General features: G+C 38.0%; 2 protein-coding genes across 15 annotated transcripts in view; both read left to right on the top strand.

The window, feature by feature from the left end:
- The window catches only part of mcf2lb (mcf.2 cell line derived transforming sequence-like b), a 40,907-nt gene extending 37,869 nt beyond the window's left edge, over positions 1-3,038 (top strand). For 9 of the 13 annotated variants that reach the window (XM_042425385.1, XM_042425391.1, XM_042425396.1 and 6 more), the window contains 6 exons: positions 75-140; positions 305-382; positions 841-950; positions 2,019-2,131; positions 2,237-2,340; positions 2,451-3,038. In XM_042425385.1, coding sequence (XP_042281319.1) covers positions 75-140; positions 305-382; positions 841-950; positions 2,019-2,131; positions 2,237-2,340; positions 2,451-2,530 — 551 coding nt within the window. In that variant the 3' untranslated portion in view covers positions 2,531-3,038. The remainder of the gene's footprint in view (positions 1-74; positions 141-304; positions 383-840; positions 951-2,018; positions 2,132-2,236; positions 2,341-2,450) is intronic. The other 4 variants (XM_042425392.1, XM_042425395.1, XM_042425397.1 and 1 more) reach the window with 2 other exon arrangements.
- Positions 3,039-4,818: 1,780 nt separating this feature from the next.
- On the top strand, positions 4,819-17,875 carry phf11 (PHD finger protein 11). 2 transcript variants are annotated; one of them, XM_042425405.1, is made up of 18 exons: positions 4,819-5,128; positions 8,955-9,059; positions 9,164-9,297; positions 9,461-9,495; positions 9,602-9,687; positions 11,569-11,639; positions 11,718-11,767; positions 11,861-11,937; positions 12,041-12,063; positions 12,679-12,749; positions 12,882-12,970; positions 13,093-13,100; positions 13,823-13,863; positions 13,948-14,012; positions 14,302-14,455; positions 15,266-15,652; positions 15,742-15,813; positions 16,973-17,875. In XM_042425405.1, exons 1-18 carry the CDS (start codon positions 5,009-5,011, stop codon positions 17,044-17,046), a joined length of 1,662 nt encoding a protein of 553 aa, XP_042281339.1. In that variant the 5' UTR covers positions 4,819-5,008; the 3' UTR covers positions 17,047-17,875. The 2 variants fall into 2 exon arrangements, with proteins under 2 accessions (XP_042281339.1, XP_042281340.1); XM_042425406.1 differs by lacking the exon at positions 11,569-11,639 and having other exon boundaries at positions 11,755-11,767.
- The last annotated feature ends 691 nt before the right edge of the window (positions 17,876-18,566 follow it).

The following is an 18,566-nucleotide window of genomic DNA, read 5'->3' on the forward strand; positions in this document are numbered from 1 at the left end:
CAGTTTTTCAGTTGTGGTTTCTTTCTTTGCCTCAACAACCATCCTTGTTCCCTCTTTTTCTTGCTTGGTGGTAGGATCTCCGACAAGCCCTGATCACAAGACGAAACGCCAGAGCGATCCTACGCCATTTGGGTTCAAAGGTAGCTAGTTTCTTCAACAATAACTGCATACTCTTCCTGTCTGAGTAGTTGTTGGTCCATGATGCCTGAGCAAAGCCAAGCTCTCTGAAGCTGATGAGTTTCATTGGCTGCAGCGACTGCAGGGTGAATGACTCGCTGTGTTTCCGTTGCCTCCTGTCCCTCAGATGCAGGTCCTCCTCCCCTCCACCTGAGCAGGGCCAGGTGGTTCAGCACCTCTAGTCTCTTACAGACAAAGTGGAGAGGTACACTGGCACCAGCCGGCTCACACTGGCTGTGTGTTTGGCCCACTGTTTCACTACTATAAACCCTTTGTAGAGTGTCTCCCTCAATTTATTCTTTGCCTGCCCCACTTTCCTTTCAGGCTTGGTGAAAAGCCTAGAAATGCACACTGATATGGAGGAATGGTTGCCTGACACTTGTTTTATTCCTTTGTTTGGGTCAGAGAGTTTAAAATATGGAGCTGCATGCCCATCTACCCAATCTTAGATTTTTTGGTAATAGTTGTGTGACAGAATGTGTCATGTTGGGATTCATGGGATTAGCCTTTTTATTTCTCTCTGCTCAAAAAATCTTTTGTTGGTGCTTCCTCTCACTGTTTCACACTTGTAGATCTCTCACTAGCAGGTCACGCACATGTCTGACAGCAGCTGAAGCTGAATGTTACTAAACTAAACACCTGTGTTTCCCTCTTCCCCCTCAGGCTGGAACAAGGCCTCCCTGTCACTGGATGCCTCAGAGGAGCATGATGGCTATTCCAGTGCTGAGGATCCCCTTAACTCTGACCCAGAGGACGACAATGGCAAGAAGCTGGTGAGTCACTCTTTGTGACCAGTATGTGTCAGCCTATTTTTATTTGTATTAATCACATTGTGGAGACAAAAATGTGTTAAGTCAGCAACATAATGAGGATCTAAATCCCATTTGTGGACAAAAAGCTTGTCCCCACAAGGAAACCACTAAAATTTCTGGTAAGGATCTCTTTTTTTTGTCAGGGCTATGGTTAGGGTGTAGTGGATATGTTTAAGATAGCATAAGTCTCTAGGGAATGAATATAAGTCAATGTAATGTCCTCTGAAGCATCAAAAACTTTTCCTTAAAAGGTCTTAACAAGACATGAAACTGAAACTTTTAACAACGTGAGGCTAAAAGTTCTACTGAAGTCAGTGCTTATGACATTATTAGCGGCTGTGTCATGATCCATTTTATAGTGTTTATAGTTACAATATACAACATGTTATTTTAAAACTACTGTGTAGCGTCTATGTATTTATGTGGATTTTATAACATGTAATTAAAATGATTGGACTTCTGTTTCTGGCAACCTGATGAATGTAACTCCAATATTTACTTTACTTTTAGATCTGTTTTGGTATTCTCCAACTCCTGAGGGAAAGATGTGCCTCTTTAGCTTCTAAATGATCCGCTATGTTCACAAGCTGGTCGCTAACTTTGTCTGTCTGCTATTTAGTGCAGGTTAGGTAGCATACAGTGGATTTATTAGAGCTGCCTGCTGCAATTGGTTTAAAGTTAATGACATCAATGACACTGAACCAAAACAGTAAAGTTGCAGGCTGTACAACCAAAACAATAAGCTTAAAGGCGCTAAAACACCCCATTAAGCTGAGGAAAAACTGCAGATTTGGGTGATAATTCTCAAGGTTCTCTAGGTCCATACTATGAGTATGAGTATGGACTATGATATGAGGTAGTCATACGATCCATTGTTAATATAAAAAAAAAGTGCAGATTTAAAGTTGACACATGTTGACTGGAGTTCTCATCACAGAAAAATATCAATGTGTTCATTTTACTCTTGATTTATGGATTTTTCTAATATCAGAGTGTATCTTTTTGTTTCCCTATTTTGACTTTAAACAGTGTGCCGGCAAATATACAGTGATGGCCGACTATGAGAAGGGCGGAGCTCAAGAGCTCTCAGTGAAGAGCGGAGACATGGTACAGCTGATCAAGGAGGGGGATGACGGACAGTGGTGAGAAAACAGCCTTACTGCTGTCTATGAGAAATTTAAAATAAACAACAACAACAATACAACATTATAGCAGCAATGACAGGTGTGTGTTTATGTGTCATGCAGGTTTGTGCGTAACCTGAGCACCACTAAGGAGGGCTGGATTGCTGCTGCTAATCTTATCACCCTGATTGGAAAGTCCCAGTCTTGCCAGTCTCTCACCAGCTCAGGTGTGCAAACAAACAATTCCAAAAGGAAGTGTGTGTGAGACATTAACATAAAGTTATTAAGCTAGAGTACTACATCTGACATTAACCTTCAATATCTGTGTGTGTAACAGAAGGCAGTGGCTCTGGAAACCTCAGCACATCATCAAGCTGCAGTGAGACCTACACAAGCTTCTCTGACATCAAACCATGAACTCCTCAGCACTTCCTCCGTCACCAAACTGCCCCCCTGAATGCTAGCATCATGTGGCTATCTGTGCTGTATTGCCAACATCAGTACCTATTAGAATTTGTCCACAAAAAGCTGTACTTTTTCTTTTTTTTTTTTAATGCACAAACATGCACCAAATATTGAGATAACGACAAATGTTATAGATTTGACAGTGGTGCCATCATGCGGTGAAGATACTGAAAAGATCAACACATCACACACAGTAATTTCACAGTATAGTAAAGTGATCCTATAGTCATACACTCATCTGTTTATTTTTATGAAGAACAGAGGATTCATGCGATAATAATGTGATAGATGTATGAATGGGCCAGCCGGACTGATCTAAGTTAATGCATCTATCAGTGTTCACATTACAAGTGGGGAAGTATGTGGATGACTGTTGTTCATCTGCACTAGTTCACCCAGGAGTTAATTCCACTGTTAGTGTAAATAAGAAAGATAGAGATAAATAAATATGTACGGCTTGGTTAGCTGTCATGAATGTTTTTTCTCAGAGAGTTTTACCAGTCATCTCTTTGTTCTTTGCTTTTTCCCTTTACATGTGTTTATTTATTTGTATGAAATTTAAAAAAGCTCACATGTTCCTTTAGTCACTTTTTAATTTTCCTCCATTTTTCCTTTTCTTACTGTCTTTTTACTACTTTTCCCATCTGTCTTCTTGTTGTCTGTCTTCTTGCTTCTCTGTTGTCAGCCTGTCATTAGAAAACCTGCCACAAGCTGTTCAGACTTTAGTGTATGAGCTGTTGTCTTTTGGGGTCTCTGAGAGCCTCGCGGTCTGCTCTTTGTGGGTTTTCATGTACACTACAATTAAAAAATGTTTCTCAATGTGAATAATCAGAGATCACTGTATAGCGCTAACTTATTCCCTGTGGAGGGATCATGCTCTGAATGTAGATATTGTTCATTAATATCCGTCATGAAATGTTTGTTATTGGAGATGCTATATTGTACATTAAGTATGGTGATGTCACTACTTTGTGACTTGTCTATTTTTTTTTTTTTTTTACATAAAAGACTTGTGATAAGTCAATCAGTGTCTTTTCCTTTGTCTTGTGTGTGTGTGTGTGTGTGTGTGTGTGTGTGTGTGTGTGTGTGTGTGTGAGAGAGAGAGAGAGAGAGAGAGAGAGAGAGAGAGAGAGAGAGAGAAGATGCAGGCTTGATACTGAATGATTGCTTGACAAGATACTCTTATCACTTGTCTATTTAGGTCTTTTTGTAGCTGAAAACTGATCATTTTCTCTTTGGCTTAAGTAAATAATTTATGAAACATCTGGAGTGGTTTGTGTGGGCAGATACACACATATGCAGACAAAGCCTGGTGGGCTCAAGGTCTAGGAGCAGAAACGAAAGTGAAACTGTCCAACTGGGTTGCCAGTCTTGTTAAAATCCACCATTTTTAACGTATACAAAATCTGTACAACAAATACGTTGGCATTAAAAAATTACCCTAATATTGCACTGGCATTTATAGGCAGTTTGAACTGAGGCATATTGTCAGTATCCACTGCTGAACAAATAAAAGTGAATTTTGGACATTTATTTAAAAGCAAATGACCAAAACGATGTTGACTATAGCAGAGAATACAGCTCTCCACATTAAGCCTCTTGTGACAGGAAAACCTAATGTTGCCTACAGCCCTGTGATTAAAAAATAGAAAAATGATACAACATTATATTGGAGGGATTCACTTTGTTGGGTATTAAACAGTTAGGCTATACTAATTAAACTATTTGAGCAAGTGGAAATCATTAGTTGGTGGAGCTGCTAACTCATAGATATGAAACATGACAAGGGGTCCAAGGAGACACTATTTTTTGTGAGGGGTTAAGCCAAAAAGTTTGGGAAATACAGGTTTATTGTTAAACATTGCATTATATTTTATAACCTTATACAACGATTTGTATGTAAAATACTAGATTAATGAGAGAGTAACTGTTGCTGTCAGATAAAAGTAGTAGAGTACATTACTGTGCTCTTACATGTAGTGGAGTAAAAATATAAAGTTGCATAAAATGGAAACACTCAAGTAAAGTACCTTTAAATAGTACTACAAACTGTTAAATTAATGTAGGCTAGTAGTAGAAGTATTAACTGGCATAAAATCATAGCATTCAATTAAATTTACATGTAAATTTGAGTACAGTATTTTAAAATAGAGTTACTTCGTTAATTTTGGCTCGTCTTTGTTCTCACGAGATTAGAAATCTAATCTCACCCCAAATCTCGTGAGACTTCGGACGCGAGAATCTGGCAACCGCCAAGCAATGAAACGGCGAAACGGCGAGAGGGGGAAATGATTGTATCAGCATGATGGTTTGACGTCCCTTACGTAAATTGGACACATTCAAATTGACTGTAACCCCGCTGGACCATAAACAACAACAACAACAACAACAACAACAACAAATCCGTTCAATTTGTTTATCTGCCGGTAGATGGTAGAAATGGGCAACGATCGCAAAGTGTCCTGCATACTCTGTCAAAGGTCCGAAGAGACGAGGATAACAGGAGCGTTATCGACTAAAGATCAGATCACGGCTCATCAGAACTGCTTGGTAAATATTTAATATTCAAATATACCTTTTTACATTTAATGTTACATTTAGAAATCCTTCTTTCAAACAATGGAGACTGAACTTTGTGGTCTAATTACAACGTGCGGGGCTCTCAGGGGTGGAGCAGCGATTTTAAAAGTGGGGGGGTTCTAGAGGAGGGACACGAGCCCTGTTCCAGTCTCAACATGCCAAATCAAAATTAATGCCATGCATTTAAACATTTTTTTCAAATACTGCAGTTGTAACCACTGCTTCAGCTTACCATAAAATAATTACTGAGACCATATGAGTGTGACAACTCAGCAGAATTTACTTAGGGTCTCATGGCAGTTTACTACTTACATCCAGTTACTTGTATGAATTGCTGCACTGGAGCATAGCTATCCGTATCATCGTTCAGATTGGGAGGGAGTGTAGACCGGAATGAGGGAGTACAGGTAGGCAGGAGCCGATTTAGTTGCTATTTTGTAAGCAAGTGTCAGGGTTTTGAATTTGATGCGGGCAGCAACTGGGAGGCAGTGGAGGGATATCAACAGCGGGGTGACATGTGCTGTTTTGGGCTGATTGAGGACCAGACGCGCTGCAGCGTTCTGGATCATCTACAGAGGTTTAAGTGTACATGTAGGGAGGCCTGCCAGTAAGGAGTTGCAGTAGTCGATGCATGACATTGCGAGAGCTTGTACCAGGAGTTGGGCTGATAAGAGTATTTTTATCCTACTTCCTTACACACCTTGAATGACATGAAGACATGAAATTAAAGGAAACTTACACTTCCATTAAAATGAAATGGATGGTTACAGATGCAAAACAAATTGAACCCTGGTAACAAATCAGTATCTTCAAATAATTGGCTTAATAACATTAACAATTACAGGTTCAACCTGGAAATGTATTATGTTGCCCTTAAAAAGTAAAGAGTCCTTTCTGACTCTTTACTAGTACAACATAAACTGTCTTCAATTTTAAAAAAAAAGAAGTGTCTCTTTTAATAGGAATCCAAAGGGGACCTTTAATTGTCTTTCATTGGGAAATTAAATACCTAAAGTTGAAGGAGGTTTTGTATCAGCAGGCGTCAGTTCATCTCCAACAGCCACAGGGAACGAGCCATCCCTCTTCATCCAAAGTCCACCTCAAAGCTAACAGGAGAATATCACATAAGCAGGTGATTTGAGGCTAGTGAGTTCAGAGAGTGAGCAACTAGCTCTCACAGGCCACAGCTACAACCATCTTAACCCTTTTGAAGATCAATGATAAATAGTAATATTACTGTGGTCTAGCTTTAATACACAATACAAACTAAAACAACGCGCCTGCCTTATGTTAGGGAGTAATGTGTGTTTTGCATTTTATATAAGTTAGAATGAGCTATAGTTTGTATTGTGTATTAAAGCTAGACCACAGTAATATTAGCTGAGCTGACACATCACATAACAAGACAAAGTTACATAAGAAAATTCTACATTACTAACTAGTTAAATAGCTGTTTCATACCTCTGATCTGTTATCACAGCCAGCAGTGAGTAACAGAAGCACATACGTTACTTTATTATACTTCAACTGTTTACTCTTCCCTGGCCTGGTGGGTTGGTCAAATGGCTGTTATTGGCTGGATGGCTGTTCAATTAATCCAACTTGACCAATAGGTTTTTCATGTATGCAAAACTCAGTTTTGTTTAATCAATGACTACCTCAGGAAAAAGTGTGTGTGTGTGTGTGTGTGGGGGGGGGGGGGGGGGGGGGGGGGGGGGGGGGGTTGGAATTATGTTTCCGTGAAAGTGTGGGCGTCACAACACCCATAACACCCACGGCTTTGACACGCCTGGGGGCTCTCCACACATGCTGAAGTCTAATGTTTAACAGACAAATAACGTTACTACATAGAGCTGAGTGATATATGTTTGAGGCTGATATTTAAGAGTTTAAAACATATTTCAGAAAAAAAACATACCATTCCTGATAAAGATGCTTTGGGACATGTTGTGGTTGAAAAATAAAAATTACCTCCCCAAAAATTTAAGTAAAAAAATGTAATTACAATTTTTTTTCAAAGTACATTTTAAAATTTTAAGCAAAAGAAAGGGCTAAAATTCTCTTGTTCAAGCTTCTCAAATGTGAATATGTTCTGTTTTTTATTAATCTACTATGATAGTAAACTGAGTATCTTTGTTTGGGGTAGCTGGTCTGTAGATGTAACCCTGGTAACTTGCAGTGCACATATTTCACTATTTGCCGTTCACACCTGTGTCTATCATGCATCTCTAAGGTGTCCAGCTGACCACTTATGTTCAAATTTCATTACTGCCCACATCACTTCCACTAGAAGGTCAAAGAGCCCTGCGCACAGTTAATACGTCTGTCGCCAGTCAAGCGCCAGATTTGTTTTGTACAGGCTAGCTAAGAAAACAAAAATGTTTCAAGAACTAATACACATGTTGGGACTATTCCAGCTGTGGAGACTGGCAGGACAAAGTCATTTGGCGTTGATGTGCTGTCACCTAAACAACCACCACGTCCTGCATTGATGAAGTACTTTCCTGTTACGTCCTTGTTGGGGAAGCATCAGGACACATTAGCATTTACACTACAAAAGATATGTGGTCAAATGCATCCCAGACCACCTCAGCAAGTGTTTTGAGTGATCAGATCCCAATGTGTCTCGGGCCCTGTTTACACCTGGTATTAACATGCGTCTCGGGTGATCTGATCACAAGTGGACAGCTCTAAATACAGGTGTAAACGCACCCAAGACGCATTGAGGACAGATTGAGATCCGATCACTCAGACCAGAGTGAGTTTTGCTGCGCTGCTCAACATAATGGAGCTCAGGATTTATCAGGGGGACAGTTGCTTTACTCCAAACCGTATGAACCTGGACTGTGAGTGTAACAGTCGGTGTGTCGATTTAAATAATGAATGAAGTTATGCTGCTGTGTCTTGTGTGTAAATGCGCACAGTGTCTCTGACTGGAGAGATGCAGCTGCAGGGAGATCGCTGCGTAACACTCTCTCTCTCTCTATTCCGACGCAGAATATTTATATATATGTCCTGAATATTTATCCTGGTATCAAACAAGGTGAGTCCGGTCCTCCTGCTGGTTAATAATGAACGGATTTGGTCTTTGAAAACGGAAATGATGTCCGTGTTTATTTGCATATATAGCAGGGAAGTGAGATCCGATCACAAGTGGTCACTCAGGACGCATGTTAATACCAGGTGTAAAAAGGCGTACTTAAAGCTGTCCACTTGTGATCAGATCACTGGAGACGCATGTAAATACCAGGTGTAAACAGGGCGTTGGTGGTTGTTTACACTTGTATGTAGTACTGTACACTTTTGATCCGATCGCCCAAGATGCATTTTAAAACCAAGTGTAAACAGAGTCATAGTCAGATTAATAAATAATGAAAATAATCAGTGGTTGCCGCCCTAATGTAGACACTGTTTCTGACTCACCTCATAGATATCTTTCTTATCAGCCAAGACGTAAACCGATACTGATATATCTGTAATATCAACCTATATATTGGCCTGGCTGATTTATTGATCTAGGTTTATTACTGCAGCTTGAGATTTCACATCTGGAAGACATTATACCATAATATTATACCATACCTTGGTTGACTTGCTTGAGGACAAAGTTTCTGTTTATATAACCACTAGATTTCTATGTGACACTAAATTAAAGTGATACTATCTTTAGCTCTTAATTCTCATGTGTAACAATGACACCTTCATTCACAGCTGACATTTATTCCTCGGTGTCTTTGAATTACAGTGCTATTGTCCAATGCGTTTTGTCCTCACTCCTGTTGTTTCTGTTTCACAGTTATTTTCCTCTGGTATTTATTGCCAGAATTCACCAGAGTTTGATGATCTGTTTGGTTTTTCGGTGGAGGATGTGATGAAGGAAGTGAGACGAGGAAACAAACTGGTAAAGATCATTTACGATTTATTTTACAATTTGAATAGACCTAACCCATCAGTTGTATTCTGGAAACTATTTTAGTGTGTCTGTTACTTATTTGTTTGCACCAGGCTTGTTATAGATGTAAGAAAAAGGGCGCTACTGCCGGATGTGAAATCAAACGCTGCAAGAAGTCCTACCACTACCCGTGTGCTGTTCAAGAGGGAGCTCACATTGTTGAGGATGACGATGAGGGGAATTATACGTTAGTCCAACATCTGTTTGCCTTTCTCTGTAGTAATAATGATGGTGTTATGTTTTTTAAAACATCCTGTACTGCAGTATGTTTATCTGTTGGAAGAAAAATCACTTTAATGAATTCTTTTGGTTTGATTGTAAAACTACCTTCATGTGTTTTCTTGCTTCAGGCTGTACTGCTCCACACACTATGAAGAAATGCAAAGTAAGTGGACACATCTAAATATTTGCCGCTCCTCCTGTATTCCCATATCAGTTTTTTCAATGTATAACATATTAAGTGTTGAAATCTTTCCCTTTTTAATGACCAGGAATCAACGGTTCCACAAGTGAACATGACTCTTCCTCTACGAATCATGGAAAATCCAAAAAATCCAGTAAAACTTCATCATCTAAGGTTTGATTGATGGAACTATCTACTGATAACTGCATATCTTACAATACAGATGCTTTAAAAAAAAAAAAAAATTATATATATATACATTTATTTCTGGAACTACAGTACTGTTCAGAAGTTTTAGGCACTTTAGATGTGCTTTAGATACAGCCAGAGTCATAAAGAACTATCTTCAACCACAAGTAGAACAAGGAGTCCTACAACAGATGGTACGACCCCCACAGAGCCTGGATCTCAACATCATGGAGTCCGTCTGGGACTACAGACGGACTTCATGATGGTCAAGGTTTCTTCTGTTTACTGAACTTTGTATGAAGTGACTATTCAAATCTGTTCATTGAATTTTTCCAATTACAAAAAAAACAACCCAGATACACAAGACATAACGAAAACCAAGGCATAAAGCACAAACAATAAATGAAGCACAAACATTAAAGACCTCAAAATAGTTTGCAGGAAATGTGTTGAGAACATTCATTTTTTCTGACAACCTCTGTCAATGAGCTTTGTTGTATCTACATCAGCAAAATCTTAAATACTATATATCCACAATGCACATTTATTATATTTGTAATACAGAGGACATGTCAAACCCCAGTCAAAATCAAACCACTGACACTTAAATCCCAGAGTCTCTACCAGGCAGTGTTAAGAGGAGAGAGGTATTTCTGGTCAAAGTAATCCAGGAACGGACTCCACACTCTGAGCCAATGTCACTATTAGAGATATAAGAAAATGTTTAAAAAATGACCAGAACATTTGAAAGAGGGTGGCTGGGGTCTGTTTACAGCTAGAGCATGTTAGATCCAAGCCGGGGTACATCCTGGCAAGCCTACTTTTGGACAGGTGACACCTGTGTAACACTTTGAACTGCAGCAGTCCATGTTGAATACAAATAGAAGTTGAGTGGATCCTCTTTATCGCTAACTTCCAAGTAGTGTCTGAGATTTCATTTGCGAAGTCTTCGTCACATAACTCCTTTAGACGATCAAGGGCAGGTGAAGTTACCATTTGAATCATACAAACAATCTGGATATAAGGCCTGATAAGGAAAATCTTGTACTTGTTTGAATAATTTCAACAAGTACAAAAACTTGGACAAACAGGAAAACAGTCACTTCTTATAGAGTTGCTCAGGTCAGGGGAGCTACCAGGGAGGGGAGAAACAAGGTCACTTGGTATCAGAATGAACTCTGATTAGAAAATAATAGGGCAGCTGTTGTTACCCATCCAAGGTTACCACCTTATCTCCCAGCCTGGCGCCGTGAAACTAAAACATCTCTTGTACGAGACCTTGGATGCTTTGGAGTCAGGCCCTGTAGATGAAATCATCACATTGAGGCTTTGATGAGCACATTCTTATGAACAGACAAAGTTAATAAGTTGAACAGTCCCATAAATTGAACATTGAACGTCTCTCCTTCACAAATGAACATTTTTTCTCTCACAAGGTTCCTGTCTTGTGGATCTAAATGAATGTACTCCTCTATCCAGCTATCAGGTGGAGGAAATGGGAAGCAGGGAAAGTGCTTCTAAATAAAGCTGCGGACCTGCAGATATCTAAAAATAATGTGTTTGTAGAATATTATATTCTCTCGTTAGCCTTTGAAAGGAAACAAAGATGTTATCTCTGTATGAAGTTGATTGATAAAAAAAAAAGCTATTCATGGCATTATTTTTGCAAGCTTCCTAACTTTAGTGCCTAAAACCTTTACACAGTACTGTATATGGTAAATAAATTTAATTTGAATCTGTAGCCTAGTGAGAAACATTACAGCAAATGTTAAAATAACTTAGTAACCTCCCAAAACACAGAGAAGTTTTACTCTGGCCCCAAACCCAGTTTAAGAAGTAATGATATCCATGTTTTATTCTTATGAGGTATATTGCCTGGCCTGTGAGAAGACAGAAGGAAATATCAGCTTGGACAGCTTGTCTAACAGCGTTATTATGTGAGTATATTCACATTTCGTAAATAACCCTGAACATCACTATCTGATTGAGTAACCACCAGGTTTATGTGCTTTTAGGTTATATTGTGACAAACATGGTCCTCTATCACACAAGAGCAACGGCCATGGTAAGTCCTGCTCGCAGCGCACGTGTCTCATGTGTTCTGTTTTAAAGGTTTTCCCTCCCAGTATCACAGATTCAATGTGTTTCTTATTGACAGATGATTCTGCAGTGGCCGGACCGTCTTTTTGGAGCAGTGACTCAAACTCAGCCAGCAGCATGACCCATGGATTAAAGGTACACTTATTACGCTTAGTCACTTTGAAATCAAGTATTTTTAATTATATCTTTTCACAATGATTCAGTGATTTTAATTGTTCTGCTTTTGCTTTTGAAACAGAGACGGTTGAGTTTCAATGACAGGTAAGTGTTTGATCATTTGCATGCTGGACTTGGCTGTTCTTCAACCTGAGCTTTTTCCTTTCATTTATTGACATCTAAGTGTAAAATTTGTATTATCTCCTGCTTATATCCATTATTACAGCTTCAATGATTATTTTTATTAAGAATTCATGCAACAGAATTTAATATATTGCACTTTTGGCATCTTATACCTTGACTATTTTCAACATAATTGCATTTTAAAGGAATACTTTGACATTTTTGGAAATAAGCTCATCTGTACACAATATATATGAAAGTCTGTCTATTGTGCCTCCAAAGCTCACTAATTAACACCTTATATCTCATTTGTATGTACAAATGTTGTGGTTTTATGGGGGTATATTTGCTGAATTTATTATTATTATTTTATGAGATATAACATGTTAACCAGTGAGCTTTAAAGGTGCAGGTTGGTTAATTTTGTTAGCATTGGACAGATCCAGGCTAGCTGTTCCCCCCTGTTTCCACTCTCCTTGCTAAGCTAAGCTAACTGGCAGAAGCTTCATATTTAGTGTACAGATATTTTTATTTTCTATTTCTTAAAATGTAAGGTAAAAAGGTTACTGATGTTTTGATCTCTGTTCTTTGTCACAGAGAGGAAGAGATGCTGTCTAGACAGAAACCTGAAAGCTGGAAAAGGAAAATATCAGATGACTCTAACTCAGGTTAACCTATTTGCAGAACACAGGAGAATGTAACCTGTGTGGATTTAGCACTCTTGTATAAATCAGTTAACATGTTAGTTGAAGGCAGGATGACACAACGTGCTGATTTATGTGATGCCTCTTCTTCTACAGTTGAGAATGAACCTAATACAGAAATGGCAATGTTCGCCCCTTTAGAGTCAGATATAGACGAAAGTGCCAACTCTGTTCCAGAGCACCAAGTAAGTCAAATCTTTGATTATTTCAGAGTAACATTGTCATTTGAAGCTGAAGATGTCCAGTAATCTCATTTTGTCCTCTGTTTCTTTCATTTTTCACCATGTTTCTGTCAACTGTGCCTCAGTTAATCAGGTACGATCAATCATTTTTGATTAACTAAAAATAAGTGTGCAATAAGTTTATTTTTAAGTTACTTATGTGTAATAATGTGTGTAATAATTATTTCAGTCACTGTGCTACCATTTAAAAAAACAAAACAAAACAAAACAAAAAAAAAACCTGTGAAATGTAACAAAATAGTCCTGCAGTAATATTATCATTCTAGATATGTTCAGGTTTTGTTAAAATCCTTATTTAAGTTGTGTTTGTGTTGACTGTGGTGTGTTTTGTTTTAATTGTACTGCATTATATTGAGAGATATTGCTCATATTTTTTCACATCTGTTTAAAGGTACAAAAATATGAGAAACATCTCACAAGAGCTGAAACAATTTGTGGATTAATTGATTGATCCATCAACAGAAAACTAATCTCATAAGGGATTTGTCACTGAAGTCGTTTAATAAAGCTAAAATAGAAAATGCTAATTTTATGCAAGCCTTTTTAAATGTGAGGATTTGCTGTTTTTCTTTGCTTTATATCATTGTAAATTGAATATCTTTTGGACTTTTTGGAAAAAATGGCCATAGAGATTAATCTTCACCTCTCTTACATACGCATCAAAACAATTGAAAATATGTTTAATAAAAATAAAAATGTTTAATTGAATTTAATTTTAGTTGAACTTAAATGCATTTGAAATTGTTTTAAAATGACAGTTGAGGATACATTTTTAATGATGTTCTCCACTCACAGTAAAGACGCTGAGAATGGGAGTCCCACTGGGTCCATCTCAGGTAGGTGTCACAGCAGATCCAGCACACATATGCAGAAATAACATAATCTACAAATGGTTTATTAACTCTTGCTGGCTCCTTTAGGAAATCAGCCGATGGATGAGAATGGAGACGGAAATAAAGATGAAGATGAAACAGTCATACATTCAGTGAGTTATAATATTTTAATTGGATTCTTGTCAAACGTGTCCTACTTTAAAAATGTGTGTCTGTTGATCCTTAACAGCCATAATAAACCATCTTTACTACAACTGTTCAGAACAGCTGAGCAGTTGATGTAGATTTAGTCTTTCTCTCTGATATTCATGTTTACTCACACTTCTTAAATTTGAATTAGTCTGCCTGTTTTCATATTTGACTCACATGTGGTCAGAATGTATTTCACATTATTATCACCGCTAAGCAGAACTGACATGAAATGTGTTTGCTTCCTCTCAGGATGCTGAGTCAGAGAGTCTACTGCTTCCTGTAGAGATCTGCATAGAGTCGTATTCAACATTGAATTCCTCATTCTCAAATCATACAGTATCACCTCCACGTCCCAGTGTGACTCTGGCAAACACGGTAGAGGTGCTGAGGAGTGGAGATGAAGGTAAAGTGTCCTTTTATAAATTTACAGAACAGCTTCAGATGCAGTTTATTGATAAACTTTTCAAAAAGTGTGTGGAAAAAATTGGAAAAGTTGATCAAAATACAATTTATAAAACAAATATTTTAAGAACGTATAGATACTGAGTCTTGCTTATTATATTTTATATATACAGGGCTTGTATAAGCTAGAAACAATATAACAGTAATAGCATTGATTATTTATAGCAGTAATACTATGGATATAACAATTAAAATGAGAGCATCAGTGCAAATTATAGCCTGTTAACCAGCAAAAACATGAGCGTATTCTTGCTTTTTATCCTGAAACAAACATATGCTTCTAAACTAAGAAAAGATTAGTAAAGAAGAGGAGACACACAGTGCAGGATGGGAAATGAACTTTTTAAAATGTGAACATCTATCAGCCACTAAAAGATAAATGTTCAAATTCACCAGCCAGTCAGTAGTAAATCATTATTTTGTGTCTGAAATCTACCATCCACTTTCATGTTTTACCAGCATTTGGCTGGTGGCAGACACACAGTGCTTGACTTCAACAGCTGGTTGTGTTGGAGCCAGAGGGCCTTATTCCTCTTACTCGCAGACATGTTTTGTTTGTGCTCATTAAAGAGGCTACTTGTTTTGCCACTAGTCTATATGGGTGAGCCTCTGAAATCAATAATATATGGGTCTACTCAGGGGAAGGTTATGGTGTCTGTATGAGGAAGGTCCTGTTGTAGCAGGAAGCTTCAACAGGAATAACGTTACTCATGTTAGCTGTGGTAACACATGGAGCTGTCTCTTTTCTCAGGGTCCAGTCCTGAGCAGAATCCTGGCAGCAGTCCTGAATACATCGACAGTCCTGCTCAACACACCGCTGCGCCCTCTGTTCCACCGCAAAGCTCATCTGGGCCCCCTCTCTCTCCTGACCACTGCAAACCCTGCATCGTTTCCTGCTCCTCTCTGCGCACCAGCTCGGCCGTTTCTCCAGCTCCCCCTGAAACCATCTGTGTGTCCCCTCTGCCCTCCACTTCCTCTCCTACGGTCGCTCCCTCAGACCCAGCGACCAGCATCGACTCCACCTGCTTCTGGAGAAGTTGCAATATGGCAGGATGCACGGAGGCCATCTTTACGGATTTTATTGATGAGATGAAAGACATCTCTGGCAGAATTCAGTCAGACCAGGCCAGCCAGGAGGGTGAGGGAGGACAAATATACGTCACAAATGACTGTGAAAGCATCTCTGTCTCACGTTTATTGATGTCCTAAATAATCTTCTCTCCACAGATTATGATCTTGCCCTAAAAGTGATGGCAGCTTCTGGGAAACTGACAGAGCTTGTGGCCAAACAGCAAAAAGGTGAAGTGAACTCTTAATTACCTATTGAAGAACACTTTGGTTTTGTGCAGATAAAATGGAAGAAAAGCAGTACAGCTGAAAAATGGGTGTTTTAGGTGATGCAACATATAATATATAACGGGAAAAGAGCACTGTTGTATCTGAGAAACACACAGGGAGAGAGAGTAAAGCCTTGTTGAAACAGTGAGACATCATCTTCAGTGAGAGTTCAGACAATGAAAAAACTTTAGTGATAAAGATAATTAAAAGGTGCACATAAGGTCACTTTACAGCAGCTGGTCAGTGCCACCACAATATGAGACAGAAGGACAGAAATGTGACAGACTATTGTCTGTTATTTTTCACACAATTACCTTTTTCTATTTCTCCGGCCTCCTGTCTGAATGTGCTCTGTATTGTTCCAGATGTTTAATAGTTAACTGCAGGTTCAGTCTAGTGAGCTGTGACTGCAGCAGCCAATTAAATACTCATCATACAGTATATAGTATGAAATACTTAGTAAATAGGTCTATTAATGTTCTTTTTTTACAGCGATAATTTACTCTTTTTATGCATGAAGATTTGATTGTTTGACTTCGGTTACTTTATGATGTTACTGCTTGTTTTCTATGTGAATTCTTGAGTTTGTTTGTCCAAAGCAAATTCCTATAAATTACGTTGAAATACAATAAATTACACAATCTTGAATATAATCTAGTCACGAGAGTACAAAGGTTTTTTGACCAAAAATCTCACACATTGGATGCCATTTTAATCTAATCGCTGAACTTTGTTGGGCTGACAGCATTTGACTATTTATTTCCTCATATGTTGTCCTCCTTTTGCAGGGAACAATGCAGTTCCAACACTGTTTTATCTTCCACAGCAGATGAAGCTTTATTTCTTCTTTTTTTTCCACACTTGCACTTAATAAAATTCTTGATTAAAAGTGTTTTCCTACAATAATATCAGTAATATTATGAATGTTGTGCTTTTTGGAAAGAGTCAAGCAGCAAAGCGTAAGATTTCAGCAGTGAAACAGTGTTGTTAGAGAAATAACTGCTCCATAACTTTTGACATACTTACCTTGTTTTAAGATGTTGTAATTTTGTTGTATCAGCTTTATGAGCATTGCACTATCTATATAAAATTTCAAACTGACAACTTGTTGTTTTTACAGAGTTGGAAAAGAGACAAATGCAGCTGCAGAAGGCGGCGGCAGCTATGAAGAAGGTTGTCTCAGCACTGAGATGAGTCCATCAGCAGCTGCTGGAGGAACATCCAAGTCAACTGATATCTGGTTCTCAAAATGACTCATAGTGACTTTTTTAAAAACATTTTATACATATTTATGTTTGTTATTGTTTTTATTGATTATGCCTTAATATAGAGATATGCTATACTGTGGAATAAGTTTTCATTTGATGAAAACTTAAAAGTTTAGTTTCAAAACCTATAATTAAAATGAAGAATAGAAGAATATTGGTCTTGAAAATGTTCCATATCTAACATTACAAGCTGAACCAAGTTTGCCAGAATTGTTGAATCGTTAAAATAATTATTTTTTTTCCCAATATTTTTATATTATATTGTTCCTTTTCACCATGTGAAGGTCAGACGTTATGTTACCATGAGTACTTAAATCTGAAGATATGCTACTGTAGCCCTATTGTAGAAAACCCAAAGAACGAGGTCTATGTGCTTCAACTGTGTATTTATATAAATCTGTGTATTTGTGAATGTAGTACAGTATAGTATTTACAGTAACTCTGCAGCCTTTTGCCACTTAAATTGTTATGTGATTGGCCAGATGGGTACACTGCACTATTTCTGGATTTCATCTCATTAACAGTGTCCTTGTTGATTCAAGCCTGAAATTCAAACTAATAAACGAAGGACAGAGGAGATTACATAAGGCTGCAGTTTACATGTGAATATTTGCACGAAAAGTTTACGTCCAACGAGTCCAAAAGTCTTTTGTGTACATTATTGATCAAAGAAATTCATTGTAGTCTTCATGTTCACTACATTTAACTGTCGAAAGTTGATAAATGTTTATATAAAGCTGAAATATGCTGGTGTATGTTTCTTGTTATTTCTTTCATCCAAATAACACATGTATGTTCCTAATACACAATGACTTTGAACTGCTAATACTAGTTATTGACTAAATATGGCCTATTATGCTTTATTAGCACATAACAGATCACACTGCGATGAGTTTAAGATTGTTCTGAGTGCTGAAAAACTATCCCAGCAAAAAACTGCCGATGAAAGATTTCCCAAACCGATATGGAATAACATCTGTATTATCAAAGATACAAAAGCCATCTAAACAAAACGTCTTCTCCAGTTAGTGAAAGAACAGTCGAATGATTTAAACTCAAGCACTGAATCACGGAAGCATCCAAATCACTGTCAAAGACATAAATCTGTTTATCAGGGACCAAACTGCCAAAATTTCCACTGGTGAAAGCGTCTATATGAAGACTTTAACTTAAAAGGTGTGAGAAGTTTTCCCTGTTATGATCTTTGAGACTTGCACAGACTCCACTACACGCTGACCAAGAGAGAAGCAGGACTTCACTTCCTGACTGAAAGTCGTAAGGGGATTTATTTTCCAGGTGTGCTAAACCTGCTTTGATGCCAGACAAAAATACGAGTTAGCATTACTTAAGCTGGTGACAAATTTTGCCGGTGAACTCTATATATTGAAATGTGTATATTAAAGCTGCATTGTGTGATTTTGTGGTTTACTAGATGTACAAAAAAGA

This window comes from Thunnus maccoyii, chromosome 11 (genome assembly GCF_910596095.1).
Source record: "Thunnus maccoyii chromosome 11, fThuMac1.1, whole genome shotgun sequence".
NCBI classification, from domain to species: Eukaryota; Metazoa; Chordata; class Actinopteri; order Scombriformes; family Scombridae; genus Thunnus; species Thunnus maccoyii.

Bases quoted from the DNA above. Each gene is read 5' to 3' on its own strand.
- phf11 (XM_042425405.1), top strand. From the start codon at position 5,009: ATGGTAGAAATGGGCAACGATCGCAAAGTGTCCTGCATACTCTGTCAA. The intron at 9,298-9,460 runs GTTAGTCCAACA...TTCTTGCTTCAG, and splicing joins GACGATGAGGGGAATTATAC to GCTGTACTGCTCCACACACT. The intron at 13,864-13,947 runs GTAGGTGTCACA...TGGCTCCTTTAG, and splicing joins TCCCACTGGGTCCATCTCAG to GAAATCAGCCGATGGATGAG.